At 32.3% G+C, this 19401-nt stretch overlaps 1 protein-coding gene across 2 annotated transcripts in view; it reads right to left on the reverse strand.

The window, feature by feature from the left end:
• NNT (nicotinamide nucleotide transhydrogenase) overlaps window positions 1–19401 on the reverse strand; it is a 100862-nt gene that overhangs the window by 29419 nt on the left and 52042 nt on the right. For both annotated transcript variants that reach the window (XM_074282560.1, XM_074282559.1), the window contains exons 14-19: window positions 16328–16523; window positions 14547–14780; window positions 13158–13318; window positions 10307–10486; window positions 3052–3211; window positions 175–256 (exon numbers count right to left, since the gene is read on the reverse strand). In XM_074282560.1, the coding sequence (XP_074138661.1) occupies window positions 175–256; window positions 3052–3211; window positions 10307–10486; window positions 13158–13318; window positions 14547–14780; window positions 16328–16523 (1013 nt within the window). The remainder of the gene's footprint in view (window positions 1–174; window positions 257–3051; window positions 3212–10306; window positions 10487–13157; window positions 13319–14546; window positions 14781–16327; window positions 16524–19401) is intronic.

Consider the following 19401-nt stretch of genomic DNA (forward strand, 5'->3'; position numbering starts at 1 on the left):
ATGGCTATTTTGTATCAAGATTTTCTGATTACCCCACTTCCACTCAAAAAGAACAAAAGCCATCTCTTCCTTTTTTACAATTCTACATAGATTGCTGGATAGACAGAAATAGAGGTATTACATTTAAAAAAAAAATTCCTTACAATTATTTCCTGATCTCATAAAATCACTTACCTGACCTTTTTCCCTTGTTCAGTAAGCATCTTTACCAAATCAGCTATAGGGTATTGGGCTTTAGCTGCACACAAACCATAGCCTGTAAGAAATATTTATAACATTTAAGAATGTATAACAATTACTTTAATCTCAAAATGTTTTAAGTTTAGTTGCTCTTATATTTTGTGAAATCTAATTGCCCATTTTGCTTTCCAACCCAAAAATTATTTAACCTGAACAAAGAATAATCAATGCCAGGCCTACTTAGAAATGATTAACTTTGTCTTTTTCAGAGTTTAATCTAAAAGGGGGGTTATAACTTGGAACTGCTAACGTAGAAACCAACATTTTATTGTACTGTTCACATTTTTAGATAATCAGTTCACAAGTGATAACATCATTATTAAAAAAAAAATTTTAAATTTCACTTTGGAAAAATCTTTTAAGTTCTTATTAAACTCAGACATTAAGAAGATACTGAAAATACCACAAAAAATTGTTTCAAAGTATCATCACATATGTCATAACAGTGATATATAAGTGCTTGTTAGAGATCTAAAGTCCTCAGAAGTCTCTTCATAGTGTGGATAGGTCTTTAGAGTATGTAGTGATCCAATGTTATCTCTAGTAAAGCCTTACAACCAAAAAGTCTTCATTCATGGATATTGCAAGAGACTACCTATCTGTCATCCAAGATCCAGTCTCGCTAAATTGTTAAATTGTTATAAACAGATGGACAACTATATGACAAATTCCTTTGATCACAGTAGTTATGTCAATGGATAGAATATACATATTGATGAAAGGTTCTTTCAAAAAATTAAGGAAGTAGATGAGAGTTTATCCTATGAAATAAAACAGACTCTCTTAGAAAGCTAATTCAATAATTTCCAAATTTTGTGAAGTGCTTAAAGATAAAACTCTGGCAAAAAAAAAAAAAAAAAAAAAAAAAAAAAAAGATAAAAACATCCCGTTTTTAACATTATTCATCAAATAACAACTCTTGGTTTTTAAAAATCTTATATTTTCAGAACAATCTTATTCTGAAATTATTACCATTACAAAAAACTGGGGATATGATTTTTTATTAAACATGAGTGTTTTATAACTGGGAATGATGTTATATAGTACGGCTTTCTTTGTAAGAAGTTTCAAAACAATTTTCATTTTCTCTTTTACTTACATAAGAAATGCCTGTTGAATTGAATAAGCTAGTATTTTTGGAAGTTTCTCATTCATCACATTTTCACTTAAGAAATTTGAGAGCTTTGTTTTTAAACTAGAATTTGCTAATTAATCCTTTTGTAAATTTGTCAGGACTGTGGAACTATTTATTAAAATCTAGTAATATCACACACACACACACACACACACACACACACACACACACCTGTGCATCAGGATGATTAGAAATAAGCCCAAATGGGAAATCTGTTCCTATTGCTTGTTTTTCCTGTACTTCGAGTTTTATTCAAAATTTCATAATTGGTGTTGCCACACACACATAAAAAAAACTTTATTAAGTAAAAATTGATAGACAACCATTATTTTACACAGTCATCCATTCATTGATAGTGCCTCATTTATTATTGGACAGTACAATGATTAATTCTCTGGAACTCAAAAGTTGTAAAAACAAATGTAAAAAACAATTATTTTAAATGTAACTGGAGGAAAATATTAAATTGGTCAATTAATTATATTTGAAAAGATAAAATAAAATGATTAATTCAAGACCAGTAAGAAACATGCTCCAATGATTTTTCTACTGAGTAAATGTTGAGCATGAACAAAACAGACAGCAATCCAAAAGCACCTATTATGTGCTAGGGAATTTAATTATGAAAAATGAAACAATTCCTATTCTCAAGAAACTTAAGCAAAAGGGATTGTTGAATGTTTTTTTCTTAAGGGAAAAGAATAAGCATTAAGTATGTATTCCTTGAATTACTTTGGAGGATCCCACTATTCCACAAAACACAGTCTGAAAAACATTATGTTGGTGAAATTGCTGAAATCTCAAAAGAGTTAAATAATTGACTTATGGTTATTACATAGCAGCTAAGCATTTAGCACAGAAGAAAGTACATCTCCTGTTTGGGATCTCATGTTCTTTGTACTGTACCATATCAATTCCTGATTCATGGGAATTTTTTAAATTACGGTTTCTGTGAAACCACAAATTCAGAACAAATCAACTAGAGAAGTTTCCAGTGAGCAACCCATAGAGCTTTCTTGAAGAGACAAAGCAGAATGAATGCTAGATCTGAAGTCTGGAAGACTTGATTTCAAATCCAAACCCACTAACATTATCTATCTGACTGTGTACAATTCACTCAACTTCTACTATGGTACACTGTAGGCATTTAACAAATATATATTTACAGACTGATTGAATTGAGCCTTTAACATTATTGCTTAGTGATAGGCCAAAATCATATATTTTTAAGATGCTGAAATAAAGTGTTGTTTTGTTTGTTTCCGTTTCTCATTGTTATTTTTGTTTAGTTTTTTGCAAATTCTGTCATGTTTTTTTAAAAAAATTCAGTTATATGAAATTTGCATACCATCATTCTAGTCAAGAATGGCAAGACCACAAAAGGCTGATGTTTACCATTTAGAGGAAGATTGTTCAGGCTCAGAAAACTTATGGGATAAATAAAGGAAATGAGGAAGAACAAATAAGATCAAATTTTTCACTGGGAACCTAAAGGGGCATTTGTATTAGTCTCCATGCAATTCTCAAAACTTGGGTGCTATCCTTCAGAATTGAATTCTTCATTTTTTTTATTTTAATATTTTCAAATTATGAAAAAGAAAAGAAAATCCTTCACTTTAAAGAGTTCGTAAAAAGAAATCAACTGGTTCTTTTTTTTTTTTTTTTTTTTTTTTTACCTGGAGTAATGATGATGCTATTGGCTTCTTTTATCATGTCAATAGCATTATCCAAATTAATTTCAGTATGTGTGCCAGAAATTTCCATAGGTTTCCCACCAGCTGTCGAAGCTGTGCCATAGCCTCCAAGGATTACATTAGTGAGGGAACGATTCATGGCCTAGAATTCAAAACCATTGGAGTTTCAGAGCAGACAACAAATTAAACTGAAAAAACTGCTTATTCAACTTAAAAAATCAAATTCCTCAGAAGACAGAAGCCAGCAGTTTTAATCTACTTTACTCTCACCTGTTAAAATTATCACCATCATACAGATGGGCTTTTTCCATGCATGCTTCAATAAAAGATAAGATGCAAACAGCTTAATGAAAAATTTCCAGCTCAGATAACACCCATTAACTGTCTTAATCCTGATTAGGCATGGTCTGTCTGACCTATATACAGATCCTCCAGCAGGGTGAAACAATGATAGCAAGGAATCACAGGAAATGGGAATTTTACAAAGTGACTCCCAATAAATCCTTCATAAGAACTGCTGGGAACAGCAAAGTAGAGATAGTAGAACTCAGGGAAAGCACGCCGGCCCAAGCTGTTTCACTGGAGTAATGCTGCCCCCTGTCATTAACAAAAGGAAGTATAGCCCTCTCACTTTCTGATGCATGTTCATTATCTGTTTTTTATACTAAGCCTATATACACTTTCAATACAATATAGTTTCAGCCATCAAAACATGCAGCACAAAAATGATTTAACTAGAACACTATGCAACATATATCAGAAAAATGCCTATAAAGTATTTAAATGTTTTTGAAAGACAGGATGTACATGTGATTTAAAATAGTTAACTAAAGACAAATTATACACAATAAAGGCTACTGGTCCTATGCGAATGTATTACAGTACTATAACTCAGTTGCTAACTTTATAAATAATTCTAAAATTGCTCCCATTCTATTTTGCGACTAACATCTTCATGCTACTTTACAGCTGATTGAGTTTCAGAATGTAAAAAAAGGCTCTTTCTCTAAAAAAAATTCTGGTAGTTTACAATGCAAGCATAGCAGTGGCAAAAAAAAAAAAAAAAGACAGCTTTCTATCTAAAGGCTAGCATAATATTTTAGTTTGTTTAGGAAATATTGAAGAGAAAAAGACTAAAGGGGGATAAGAAGAATATAACAGTAAGAAAAGGAGACACAAGCTAAATTATTAAAAGCCGCCTGAGAACATGCAGCACCGATACCAAAGCTAATAGATACTGCATGGTACAATTGGCTTTGAAACCAGAGGACTTTGGGTTTAAATGTCAGCTCTGACATTTAAAAACTTAGTTATTCACTGGGAAGCGAATGTAAATTGTTAGCACTACTGTCTATCTACCCAGGTTACTTATACCTTCGGAAGCTAATAATTAATGTGCAACAAGAAAATGGTATTTACACACATATATTATATCTAGGTTATATTGTAACACATGTAAAATGTATGGGATTACTTGCCATAGGGGGGAGGGAGTGGAGGGAGGGAGGGGATAATTTGGAAAAATGAATAAAAAAAAAAAAATTTTAAAAATTTTAAAAATAACTTAGTTATTTTGGCAAAGTGACTTCAGATATTTGTTCCTCGATTCCCTTATTTGTAAAACAACATGGTTGGGCTTGATGGGTTCTAAGCCTCTTCTAGCTCTAAACTTATGACCCCACATCAGAACATGGCCAGGAGTAGTTGTAGTTAGGAGGCTGTGAATTTTTTAGTTGAGGTCATTCCTAGTGTGCAAACTCTCTCCACTTATGCAAACTGACAACTCATCTATAACTTCATACTCTTAGAGAGTTGCTTCAGACACTAGAGGTTACACTGGACACAATGTCCATAGTCACATAATTAGTGCAAGTCACAGTCAGTATTTGACCTCTAATTTTCCAAGGTCAATCTACTGTTTGAATCAAAGTGAGTTCACCAGATAAATGTGCATTCCAAAATTTTAGCAAATTTCTTTGAGAGTATGACACTCTAAAATTTGGAATGCCTATAAAGGTATTTTTAAGTACTCAAGGGTTCACATAAAAAAAAAAAAATTAATGCGATTTAGGGTTGGTTAATTATCACAAAGGACCACTAAGATTAAAATCTTCAATTCATCCTTTTAAAACTAAATCCCAGGTGAAAACCTAAATAGAATATATTTAAGACTTCTAACCTATTCCACTTTTAATTGTTTCGGGACATTCTTGGAAGTCCTTTTTGTGACTACACTTAAATCAATAAATTAGGTAAACAATTTTTTTAATCCTGAGGAATGGTTTAAAGATAGTTCAACAATTTTGTTTATTGGGATTATGATATATAAAGCACTATATAAGTCATAAGAGAGCTGCAAAGTTCAAAATCAGGCATAGAGTAATATAAAAACCTGTGACGTAAAATACTATAATACAAAATTATGTTCAATAAATGCTTTAGATTAGAAAGGTGCAAACCAAATTCAATTTGAGATTGACAGCAAAAAGAACCTGATATGCTAGCTGAGAATCAAGGAAAGTGTCATGAAAAAGAGGAGCTTCTCAACAGGAACATATCTGGAATGAGCCCATATACAAGAAACAGCATGAGAGATAGAAAAATGAGACAATACAGATAGCACAGGATGTGTTTCGAGTGCAGCAAAGAGTACAATCAGATTCAGCATTTCTGATACAAGTTTGTGGGGGGGTTTTAAGAGTTAAATATGTATTTTCTAGGAAATTTGGGGGGAAGTTTTAGGAAACAATTCATGAAAAAAAAAAAGCTCTGTTTCACTATTGTAGGATAGAATAATTCATTTGGAGTTAACTCCAATTCAGTATTATGAAAGGACAAAACTAATTTAATCTTACTAAAAATGAGCTATTTTTCTTTAAAAATTGAATGAATTTGAAGGAAAAGAAATGAGAGTTCTATAGATATTTAATTAACAAAGTTTTTTTATGTCTAGCTATATTTGAGGAAGAGAAAGAAAAGGGAAAAAAGTAAACCCACAGCGGTTTAACAATCAAGTTCACTTGTTAATGTGTATTCACAATTAAAACCCTGTTAGACCGATTTCATGTGGTCTCTTAAAAACTGAATTATTTCTCAATTCTGTGAATTTACCATTGCAACACTGTAATAAGTTTTTCAATAGATTCTTTATAAACCCTTAAATGATTAAGTGATTTTTTTCACTTAAGTGATCTCCTGTGACCACTGAACTAAATACTGAAGAGTCCTTAGCTTCTGAGAAAGACAAAAGCATTTATATGACTACAAAAAGATCCTTTCAAGTGATTTAAACCTATTATAAAAATCATACTTCATTAAGAATCTCTTAATTCACATAAATCCAAATAATTTTATTAGAAATGAATCTGAAAACAAAAGAAAGTCTTACAATGATCTCAGCCAGAGTAATAACTATGTAATGCATGAGCATCCATCTCTTAACATTTTCTAAGTGTTAATTAATTAATACTAAAACAGTCTCCTCATGCATAAAATCTGCTTTAGCTGACAAAATGCTTCATTTGCTGCTTTTTTTGACCATGTCAACAAATGGTATATAATGAGAAAGTATAGACCAAGTCCTCTAGACAACTTCAAGATGTGGTAACATTTTGGCAAAATCTTCCTTTGACCAACTTGTGTGGATACTGACCTTAAAAAGTAGCACTTTGCAAAGAAGGAAAATGAAGCTGTTGTCTCTGACTTAACGGGTGCTGACTAAGATCATCACCCAAATCTTTTTATGCTTTGCCCCACGGTTATGGCAGGATAGGTTCTTCAGGGACACAAAGGGAAAAGGCAGGATCAAGCAGAGCTGAAGGAAAAGAAAAAGAAGGCTATCCCTTGTCCAGCCCCCTGGCTCTAGTGACTATCCTCAACTCCTTCACTTCCATTCATTTATGAAGTGCCTACTCCATATGAGATTCTGAAGATAAAAAGAAGAAATAGTTCCTGCCTTCCAGAAGTTTAAAAATCATGTCCTTTTTATTCCACTCACAAATTGTCCCTGGATCCTATAATGAAATAACCAGATCACTTAGAATCTGCTCTTCATCTGATATACAATTCTGTAGTGCAAAAACAGACTCTCTGCACCTTTGTGTTACTCTTTCATCATAAAGCCTAAATGAAAAAAAGAGAAGGCATAATCACTTAGAATTATACAAAGAATGAAGGCTTAAAAAGCATTTTTCCTCACAACAACAATAGAAAATAGAGATTACAAATATTATCATCCTCATTTTAGAGATGAGGAAACTGAGGCTCACAGAGACTAACTTCCCTATAATTACAATTCCAAATTAAGGGTTAAGTGTTAACAATTCCAAATTAAGTCTAGATCTCCTGACTCCAATCCTAACATTCTTTCTACTATGCCACACTTCTCTTTGCAAATGAATGCATATTTTCTTTCTTTCCCTTCCTCTCTTTGCCGCCTTTCCCTCCCCTCTCCCCTCTCTCTCTGTCTTCCTCTTTCCCCCTCTACAGAAATTTCTACAGAAATGTTCCAGACCAATTGTGCATGAATCAAATTTTTATAAACTTGAGTCACATCTTAAATCCACTCGGGAATCCTGATAAAGGAATCACACAGTGAATTTTTATAGAATTAAGATTCTCTTTTCAAAATAAACACTTAATATATATCTGAGGCAAATATGGTAATGCCCTCCTGTACTCCCTACTCCGGGACAGTCTAAGGCTGGCAGAGTGCTTGTGCTTGATAGTTCTGAGAAGCATTATAGTTAAAGCTGCTCAAGTGTCCACACTAAGACAGAACCAACATGTGAGCCTTAAAAGCAGGAACCTTTCAGGCTGCCTAAGACAGGATTAGCCAGTCCAGGTCAGAAAAAGAGCCCATTAATGCTTCCAAACCAATCAGCAGTGGGATTGTGCCCAGGAGAGGTAGCTATACTTCCTGCCCAGGCAAGACACAGATAACTCGTCTCCCATATACATTTAAGGACCATCCTGCAGACTCCTCACAGGGCTCTATGGTATCCTCACCCACTCTGCAGCTCTGAGGTGCCTACAGACAGAGGTTTTATAGGGCCCTTCAGCCAGAACAAAGTGGCACCTATCCTGCCACCACCTCCACTGCCACCATCTACCGAGGAGCCAGAGCTAGAACCTTGGCCAGCATGGAGAAGAGTTTTTCTAATTCAAATTTGTGTAAAGGAAGTGTGTGTGTGTGTGTGTGTGTGTGTGTGTGTGTGTGTGTGTGTGTGTGTGTGTGTAACCTACCTAAGATGTTTTTTTCTTTTCTTTTCTTTTCTTTCCCCCTCCCCACCCGAGGCAATTAGGGTTAAGTGACTTGCCCAGGGTCACACAGCGAGGAAGTGTAAAGTGTCTGAGATCAAATTTGAACTCAGGTCCTCCTAACTTCAGGGCTGGTAATCTTAATTTTTTTCTATATCTGGTTTGCTTAAAGTAACATATGCCTGTTCTTCCTAAGTATTTTACTCTTGGTGAAAGCTTTTTTAAATAATTACTTATAAAAATTGTGCTTTTATTGTGGTTTCCTGACTAAACAGCCAATTTCCTTCCCATGTGTTTCTAAGCACCTCCTTAGCAAGGTCAATTTCTTACACCTAAAAATATGAAATAAAAATCAAAGAAAATCAATTAAAAAGTAACACAATTAAGTTAAACTGAACAAGAAACAGAAATTTTACCTTAAGAATAAAATTTTCTTAAATTTAGAAACAAATTATCACAAATTGATAATGCTACCAGAAATAGAATAATGGAGTGAGCTGAGCTGTTACATTTATATTCTCCCTTAAGATTCAACAGGATACTTATAGTACAATAAGCAGGTATAATGAATGCTAATAGGAAATCTGAAGACTTAGTAGTTGAAAGAAAACAAAAGAAATAGAAATATGGAAATTAAATGAAAAAGAGGGAAGAAAGATGTCAAAAAACACCCAATGGGGGGAAAATATATATGTGCATATAAATACATACACAGAGAGACAGAGAGAGAGAGACAGACAGAAAGACAGAGACAGAGAAAGACAGAGAGAGACACAGAGAGATACAGAGAGAGACAAAGAGAGAGACAGAGAGACAGAGAGAGACAGAAAAAGACAGAGAGAGAGAGAAAGAGAGGAGCTATAGATTCCTTATCATTATCTTATAGGATAAGGTTATCGGCTACATCCCAAATTAAAAAGAATTTAAAAAAAAAAAAAAAAAAAAAAAAAAAAGAAGGGATCCAACAGAGATGTGTCAGAAATGTCATTAACAAATATAAAGATCATAGGGAAGACTTTTTTCCCAGAAATGTCAAGACAAGAAGCACAGAGACTAGTACTGATAGGGCTATGAGGCTACAAAAAATTAGTGTATTAGCAGTTAGATTAAAAACAGTTAACTTTTAAAATAGCAAGTCAGTTGTAGTAATAATGCAAATCTTCTGCCCCCTGCTGGCCATCAGTATTTTTTCAAAGAAGCAAGACCAATCTAAAGTTTTAGTTCATATGATCACATCCATTTTCAAAGAATTAAAGAATTTTTTAACTTAAAAAATACAAAGTAACATTAGAAATTTCTTCCTCATAAGGTTTCATATAAATATAAAGAAATCTCAAGTGGCATAATAGTGCTGATATTAAAAATATGAAAATCCTAACCCAACCATCAAAATCAGAACTTTGTGAGGTATCAAAATCCTGAAATTATTTTATAGTATGGTCAAAATAACAATGACATCTTTATGTATCTCATAATATAGCCTCCCAAATATATTACAAAGCCAGCCTCCCAAAAATATTACAAAGAAATTTTAATTTAAATTAAAAGAAAAAAATGAACTGCCAAAATATATTTCATACTGAGAACTGAAGAAACAAGGATGTGTCATATTCCTTTCTGAATTATTTGTAAAACTAAAATCACTATTTCTTAATCAGTGACATGAGATCCTATTTGGGCAATAAAATTTACTTCAGAAAACAATTCAGTTTTATTCAGTGACTTATAATGCCTTTGTCATCAAGAAATAAAATCACAAAAGAAAACTGAATTTTCAAAATATATATACATATGAATATGTATACATAGATAGATAGATTCTTTGAGATTAGTTTTGACCTTAATTAACATTTTTGTAAAACATTTAAAAATAAAACTGATTTTCTTCTTAAAAAAAATAACAAATATTCTGATTTTTCACTGCAAATTCTCAATGTCACTTTAATATCTTTCCCCAAATACTTGTTTTCTTGCTTACCACACACATGATGTAGGAAAGGATAGCACCAGAAGAGCCAATCAGAGCACCCACAATAGTGAGCAAGTTGTTGTTAAGAAGGAAACCTTCAGCACACAGGGCCCATCCTGAGTAGCTGTTCAATACAGTGATAACTACAGGCATGTCAGCACCACCAATAGCAGCTGTTAAAGTCACACCCTGATAAAGGAAAAGCAAAAACAATTTAGTACACAAGAAGCAATGTAAGATTTTCAAACAATTTACTCAACAACAGCATACAGGTAGATGAAATTTACTAGTCTGAATATAAGTCACAAATCTAGTCAAAAAGTAATGTAATTACTTGAATCTTTTCCTATAGTTCAGCTATATCTCAAATCAGAGCTGTAGTATCTATTTTAAAGTCTGACTTTTCTAAAATCTAAATAGAGTTTTTATAAAGTATAAACAATAATATCTTCCAGTATGAATAGATAATTATGTTTCTAAGGAATTAAAATTTACTTAGACTTTTAAGAGGTGGACATTTTTTAGACCATTATGATTAAATGGAGTTACTATTAAAATCTTGAAGTGTTTTGGGACACTGAAGCAAAATTTAACATGTATGCTTCAAGTGAATTCAAAAAAAAAAAAAAAAAAACAGAGGTGGCAATCATAATCTCATACAAAAATAATAGCAAAAAAAATTATGATTTAAATCTGCTAACCAATATAGCAAAGTATGACATTTTAAAATTATACATGAATTATTAAAATCATTCAGAAATGGACTCTAAATGCTTGAAGACAGCTACACATGTTCTATGCTACCTTCCCTGGTTCTCTCTTTTCCAAACAAAACTTCTGCATATGGTACTGTTCCTCTTATGACACAGATTTAAGTACTTCATACAATCTTATTAGCCCTTCTCCCAAGCAATAAATCCAACAATCTAACACTTATTAGGAACCAAATATGTATAAGATAGTCTGACAGATAATAAGGATACAAAGAGATAGGAACTGGGCTTGTGATTTCATTGTGATCTGGAGCTTCCCGATAAGGAAACTACTTATCTAATAGTGTTTTATATATAGTTTTAGAGAGTTGTCTAGAACAAAGATTAAATGATTTACCCAGGGTCACTCTATCAATATGTGTTCAAGATAAGACTTAAATTCAGAGTCTCCTGGCTCTAAGGACAGGTTTTTATTCCATATAATATAAATTCAAATGTGAAAAATAGTTCCTGCCTTCTAGGAGCTTCAGAATATGCAAAAAAAAAAAAAAAAAAAAATTACAGTTCATGATATTCTAAGAAGCACCTTATAAAGATTAAATGGAATAGTTGGACTATTCAGGGTGCTTTCGTTCTTTTATAGATACTTTTCTTAGATGTTTCATGGTAAGCAATCAGTAAATCAAAAAAAAAAAAATGTACTAAATACTTACTATGAGCTAGGTATCTATGCTAAAAGCTGGGAGCCAAAGAAAAGCAAAAGATAGTTCATTATTATACTCAGGCAATTCTTTTAGAATTCATCTCTTTTCAAATGTAAGATATTAAATGTAAGATCTTTGAAGTATTTAATTGTTCTTTATTGGAGAAACACTTAAGTTAACCTCAGAACAAATCAATTAGAAAGTTTTCACAAGAAAATGAATCTCCATTAATGACAACACAATGATTTTCCTTCTTGGAGCTTCAATTAAGTAAAAAAAAAAAAAAAAAAAAAAAAAAAACCCAAACAAACAAACAAAGAAACCAAACACAGAACTAAAAAAAAACAATGCAATGTAGAATTCTTTCCTGGATCTTAAATGTATTATAATAATGGCTTCAACTTTAGAATTATTATGGAAATTCACTTCCTTTATAAAAGTCACTAAACTCCAACTCCTAAACAGTACTGCCACAACTAAATTTATCACAAAGAGATAAAGAACAAAGGGAAAAACCCCATGCATACAAAAATGTTTTCAGCACCACTTTTTGTAGTTATTGGTAAAGTGAATACCTGTCATTTGGGGAATGTCTGGAAAAATATATATACTGTCTAATGGAACATTACAACAATAAACCCAAATAATTCAGAGAAGTCTAGAAAAATCTTATATGAACTGATGAAAAGTAAAGTAAGTAGAACTGGAAGAATAATTTACACAATAAAGTCAATAATTAAAAGGAAAGCACATCAGAATGGATTCACAAACATACATAAAGCACAATTAATCCCAATACTATATAAACTATTTGAAAAATAAGCAAAGGAGGAATCCTACCAAAATCCTTTTATGATACAAAAGACATCAGAACAGCAATGTAAAAAAAAAAAAAAAAACAATAAAACATTTTAATAAAATAAAATACATTTAGCTGATAGTTGAAAATACAATGTGTAATAAATGCTTCATGTTACATTCAGTCAATCAATAAAAAGGCATTAAGTACCATTGTGCCAAACACTGTGTAAAGTGCAGGGGATACCAAGAAATGCTCTCAAGAAGCTCAAAGTCAGGATATTTATTTCAAATTTATCCCTCCTGCTCTAATATAAGATCTCAAAATCATATGATAGTTCTTTATTTGGGAAGTACTTAGGTTTATTTAATATAGCCTCAATAAATCAATTAGAAAGACTTCACAAGATATAAAAAGCCCATTACTGGCTCAATTCAATGATTCAAAAAGACTCCACAATACCTACACGTTCATAAGAGGTCAAGGACAACATTATACATCTTTAGAAATGATGAATGAAGTCAGAAAACAAGATGAACAATTCTGAATTAGCCCTACCAGGGAAATTTAACAGATAAAACATAAGTAGAATATAGTTTTATAGAATAATTTCAATGTCCTTATTCCATTCCTCATTTACTTACCATGATGGCTGACAGGGCCGACACAGAACCCAGACAAGTAATTCCCATAGTGTAGCTTGGATCAAGCATATATGGAATTATTCCACCTGCACTAGCAGTCAACAAGCCTAGATTGAGTAAATGCCTTCCAGGAAGGAGGAGAGGGGCAGATTTCAGTATTCCTGGAAACAAATACATATTTTTCAGAATCTAGAAACTTTGCTAAGACTATTTTCCCCTTTAAAAAAAAAAAGTAAAACTAATATAAGGAAATTCAGAACATTGACTCTATGACACAGGATACTGAAACACAGAAGGAATTCAAGTACTTTCTCATAATGAACTTTGATGGGGGCAGGGAAAATTCATAGTCTGGTTTAACTTAACTGTTTTTTTTCTCCTGCTTTGATCAGAAACACAACCATTTCTTTACCCTTTGTAATACTGTCTTGGAATCTTAAAAAGTGATTTTACTCTGGTATGAACAACACATTACTAGTTAAGTGTGGTTTTGTTTATTTAAAAACTTCAATACTGCATCTTTAAATGAATCTTTCCTAGTCCAGAACATCCCAGATTATATCAGTGGAGCCCAAGGGAGAGTCTTTGTTGCTTAATTGTTGCTAAAGACTCAGTAAGAGAATAAGAAAGTTTCAGGCTTGAGGTTCTTTTATGATTTTTAAGTTTTGTGGAAGTTTCAAACTAAAGTTGAATGAACAGATTATGGAAAGGCAAGAAGGGATTTTTTTAAATTATAAATTTTGGAAAGACATTTAAATAGCATCTCTAGAGAGTTTGCCTTCTTGAGACAACACTGAAAACAGTCTATGTGATTTATTCCCTATTTCTATTATTCTCATGATTGAATTTAGGAGTTCCAAATGCTGCCATGTTGACAATATTATAGTAGAAGTTTTTTGTTTAGTTTTTTTAGAGAACATATGGTGCCAGCAATCACACAAATATTCTAAAATGTCCCTTCTGCTGCCATCCATACTATCTTTCAGGAACATATCAAAGTGCAAATGCCAACTTTGGTCCTTGATGGACTGTCTAAGAGCTCTCTAATTAAGGACTGTAATGGTTTGTTTGGTTTTTTTTTTTTAAGTCTTCACAATATGAGCTAAATAACCTTGATATTTAAAAATCTATGCATTCAAGCAAGTTTTGGGACTTCAGTCTCTTTGCTTATGCTTTTTATAGACTCACGTATTTATGAGACATGATAACGGATGAATACAGGCTATTTTCTAAGATGAAAATGCAGTTGTGTATTAAATAACTAATGCTCCTTTTATAACTTTTAGAAATTTTGTTAGGATACTTTCAAAGCTTTAAACAAATTCTAAAGAACTTGGAACTCAAAAAAAAGGCAAACAAATGCATTCAGCTCCAACTTTATACACTTACCCTGCAATTTTCCATAGGCAATGAGTGAGCCACTAAAAGTCACACCACCAATATAAGTTCCTAGATATGCCACAATTTTGGTGAGATTTGCTGCTGGATCCACTGCAAAATGTGGATACTCGACTATGTATTCTGCTATACATGTAAACACAGCTGCCAAACCTACCAGACTGTGGAAGGCAGCAACTAACTGAGGTAAATCAGAAATCTGGATACGCTTAGCAATTGTCAAACCTGTGAAGGCCCAAAGACAAAGAAAGAGAATATTCAAAAATAAAGCTTGCCAACTTTCAAACTAGAACAAAATGCAACTGAAACAAAAAGTAATTAAAGTTACTTATTATTATAATAATCAACAATTATTTACTAAGCATCCTACAATAAATGAGACACATTTGAAGGGGATTCCAAAGATGTTAAGGTAGATGGAGGAAATTTAGAGAGCCTGGAAATTTATGATCTACTCTGCCATCTTCCCAGAAAGTACCTAGCTCTGCTACACTCTTGCACACATTTCTCAGTATACCACCTGGGAAACAGAATCCAGGTCACAATAACTCTTTTATCGATGGGTCTTTTTGCCATATCCATTTCTCACTCTCAATGTACTTTTCCCCTTTTCCCCTTCAATTCCTACCTTTTCCTTGGCATAATCTAGAAATCAGCATCTCTCTTTCCCCAGTTTCTATAACTCTGTACTTCCTTCTAAATCCCTATTCAGGTCCCATTATAACCCACCAAACAACAAACAGATGGAGTCTACAAGGACTTCAATTACTAGGTTAGAGATGGTAAGAGAGCAACCTGGCTATTCTGGAAAGAAATGCACGCTAGAAATAGGCAAAGAGATGAGAGAGAATATCAACTGGTTTATGAAATAATAATACTAATGGAGTTCATGATAATCAAACTTTTACACTGGACCAGTTTGTTAACCAGATTTGCTAACCTCTACTATATGATTGCCTATTCAAGCAGGCAACTGTTCCTTCAGTTGTCCTTCAAGAGGAATATCCTATATATCAGGGCCAAAGCACTCCTGTGGCAAAAAGAAAAAATGTAATCCCCAGCAAGTAGTATATGTATTGATATGAATAAAACAATGTGTGGTCCTATTAAAAAAAAAAAAAACTGAAGGTGTATGTTGGATAAATATAGTAATATCTAGATTTGTTTTTAAAAATGATTATATAGGAATAAATATATTTTAAAAAGTACTTTTAAATTAATGCCAACTTACAGCTAGAGGTTAATTTTCATCCTGGCTGCATTTTTGCAAGAGAATAACATTTTAGCTTGGTATAATTAGATAATTACTGTAGCACTTTATTCTATTATCAGTTCATTAGGCAGAAGAAAGAAAGAGTATACATTTTTCTTGACAAAGTACTTCCCTTATTTTTTTTTATGGACCCTAGGGAAGATGACAGAAGACAATGTCCCTGGGAATTTTCTAGACCAATACTTTTAAATGTTCTCCCAAGGGATCAAACAGTAGCATGAGGCAGGGATGAAATGTGCCTTCAGAAGTCTAGAACTACTCAGTAACCACAGAACTTTGGAAAAAAAAAAAAAAGAAGGAAGGAAGGAAAAGAGGGAGGGAAGGAAGGAAGAGAGGGAGGGAGGGGAGGAAAAAAAGGAAGGAAGGAAGGGAGGAAGGGAAAAGGAGGGAGGGAGGGAAGGAAAGAAAGAAAAGAAGAGAGGGAAGAAGAGAAAAACCCTCTTAATGACTCATTTTAAGGGTTGTGATCTCTTTAGTATCACAATATCTGATTGCTTACCAATGGTTCCACCCAGAGTCATTGCCCCAGACATCTGAGCTAATAATTCTGGATTGGGATTAAGACTTCCCAGAGTGGCTGCCAAACCTCCAGCAACACCAATCATGCCCAAGGCATTTCCAAGACGAGCAGTTCCTTGTGTGGAAAGACCAGCCAGGGCACCAACACAACACAGACCTGAGCCCAGATACATCATCTTTTAAAAGGAAGGAGAAAAAGATTATAATGTCAGAAATTATAGATATATATAGATATATATATGTATATATATATATATGTGTGTGTGTGTGTGTACATATATATCTATGTATATATAATAATAATTATTATTATTTGAAAAGAAAGAATTGCTCTTATGAAGTCACAAGTCTCCAAAGCCAGATTCTAATTTTAACCAAGACGATTAAGAAAGTACTTTTTAAAAAGGACAATTATTGTCCTATTTGTTAAGTACAGGAAGGAAAAGGAAGATGGAAAGGGAGAGAGAAAAAACAATAAAGAAGGAAAGAGGAAAGGGAGAAAGAGAGGAAAAAACCAATTATTAAGTGCAATATTAAGCATTTTACAAACATTTCATTTGTTTCGCACAACCACTCTAGGATGTAAGTGCCACAAGTGATTTGCCTAGAGTCATAGTTTTTAAATATCTGAAGCCAAATTTGAATTCAGGTCTTTCTGATTCTAGATCCAGCACATTGTTCAATGTGCCACCTAATGGTTACTAAAAAGAAGTATATCAATCTTATAAAGTGTTTAATTTTTTTTAAAAAATTATTTTTAAGAGAATATTTATTTTACAAGGCAAATATGTGTCATGTACTTCTGTTCTTCAATATACTAAGCACAGAGAAACAAAAATTTGAGTAATGTGTATACACAAACTGATGCAAAGTGAAATAATCAGAATTAACAGCAGATTTAAGAATTTAATTTAAATATACTCATGATGTACCTAATTCTGGATCCATATTAGTTTTTTTATGAAACCATTATTTTAAAAAATAACTTACCTACTTTAAAATAGACATCAGTATTCTAACATAAACTAAGTGGTACAATGGACAGACCACTGGGCCTAAAGTCAAAAAGAAGTGAGTTCATAGTACAACAGCAATATTGAATAATGATCACCTACTATAAATGACTTAGCTATTATCACTAATATATTGTCAAAACAACTTATGATTTAAGATGCTATCTACCTCCAAAAGAGAGAAGTGCTGGAATCTAAACAGTTGTTTTTACTTTATTATTCTTGGATTATTGCTTTTTTTTGTCTGTATTTTCTTTTGCAACAAGGCTAATATGGAAATGTTTTGCATGACTGCACACGTATAATCTCTGTATCAAATTGCTTACCTTTTAAATAGGTGGGGCTGAAGGAAAGGAGAGAATTCTAAACTCAAAATTTATTTTAAAAGAATGTTAAAAATGTTTGTTTACATGTAATTGAGAAAATAAAATACAAATTAATACAAATGTATAAAAAATAAAAAATGATATTTGATATAAAGAAAGCCTAGCAATTCAACTCAATTCAGATGATTTATTTGAAGAAGCATGTTGATGTAGAAAAACAATCAGAACACCATAAATTTAGCTCTAGAATGGACCTTAAAGGTCTTGCCAGTCATGTCAAACCGACAAAAAGAGATCCACTAAACCATATGAAAAGTATACCCAAAGGCCATATATTGACTTAGAAAACCACATATTAACATTATCAATGTTTTATTTTATTTATGTTTATTATGTTAAGTATTATCAAATTACATTTCAAATCTGGTTCAGCAACACATTTGATGCCTTTGATCCAGTCCAAACCAATTATTTTAAATATAAGGAAATGAGCCCACAGATATTGTCATTAACTAAGCTCATACAAACAGTAAGTGACAGGGCCTACATTCAAACTCAGGTGCTCAACATGAAAGCCAGATTTCTATTCATTGCCCTCTATTTGTAAACACTGTTACTACAATATTGAAATTTATACCAATAAAAGTGAGAATATAAACACTTAAAACAATACATAAAATATGAGATTTTTAAAACAAAATGGTTTCTCTAGGTTCACATAAAGGAGTTACACCAATCTTGAGTAGCCTTGTGGCTCTAAAAGAATATTAAATAAAATGCTACCATGTCTATGTACTGAGCTGAGTTCTGAAGATCACAGCTTAAAAGTTTCATATAAGTTGCCAAGCCCAAATAAGAACTATGTATTCAATAGTCATCAAAATAAACTTTTATAGTGAATGAATGCTTTCCATTCACTATGGCACATTTTAAATGAGTCACTTTCATCATCCTTCCACTCTAGAAGAAGGTATGAAATTCAGTCACATTTTTTTCCCAAGCCCTTCCTTCTTTCTTTTTAAGCTCAAAAATATTTTTAAGTATTGACAGATTCCAATTTAGAACTTAACTTCAAGTCCTGGCTTGACTATTTAATCTATTAATACAAAAAAGAACTCAAAAATAGTTCCTACATCCTTTTTTAAAAAGAGAAAGAGAAAAAAATCTGTAAAAATAATGTCAAAAAATGTGACATGTCAAATACATGTAATGCTAAAAGTTTATATTCTATGGGGAAAACAATATGAACATAAATAATTATTATAATATAAATGAATATAAAATATGTGAAGATTAACAGCAAATTTAAGAATTTAATTTAAATATACTCATGATGTACCTAATTCTGGATCCATATTAGTTTTTTTATGAAACCATTATTTTAAAAAATAATTTACCTATTTTAAAATAGACATCAGTATTCTAATATAAACTAAGTGGTACAATGGACAGACCACTGGGCCTAAAATCAAAAAGAAGTGAGTTCAAATTTGGTCTCAGATACTGATTAGACATGTAACCTGAGAAAATTATGTAACTTCTGTCTCAGTTTTCTCATCTTCAAGATGAAAATAATAACAGCACCTACCTCCCAGGGTGGTTGTGAGGACAAAGTAAAATAATATTTATAAATTACTTTATAAATGCTAGCAGGATAATGATGATGATTATGACAACGACAATGACAATAATCTTTTTCTAGCAGCCAGAGTAGC

Source organism: Sminthopsis crassicaudata, chromosome 1, assembly GCF_048593235.1.
Source record: "Sminthopsis crassicaudata isolate SCR6 chromosome 1, ASM4859323v1, whole genome shotgun sequence".
NCBI lineage: Eukaryota > Metazoa > Chordata > Mammalia > Dasyuromorphia > Dasyuridae > Sminthopsis > Sminthopsis crassicaudata.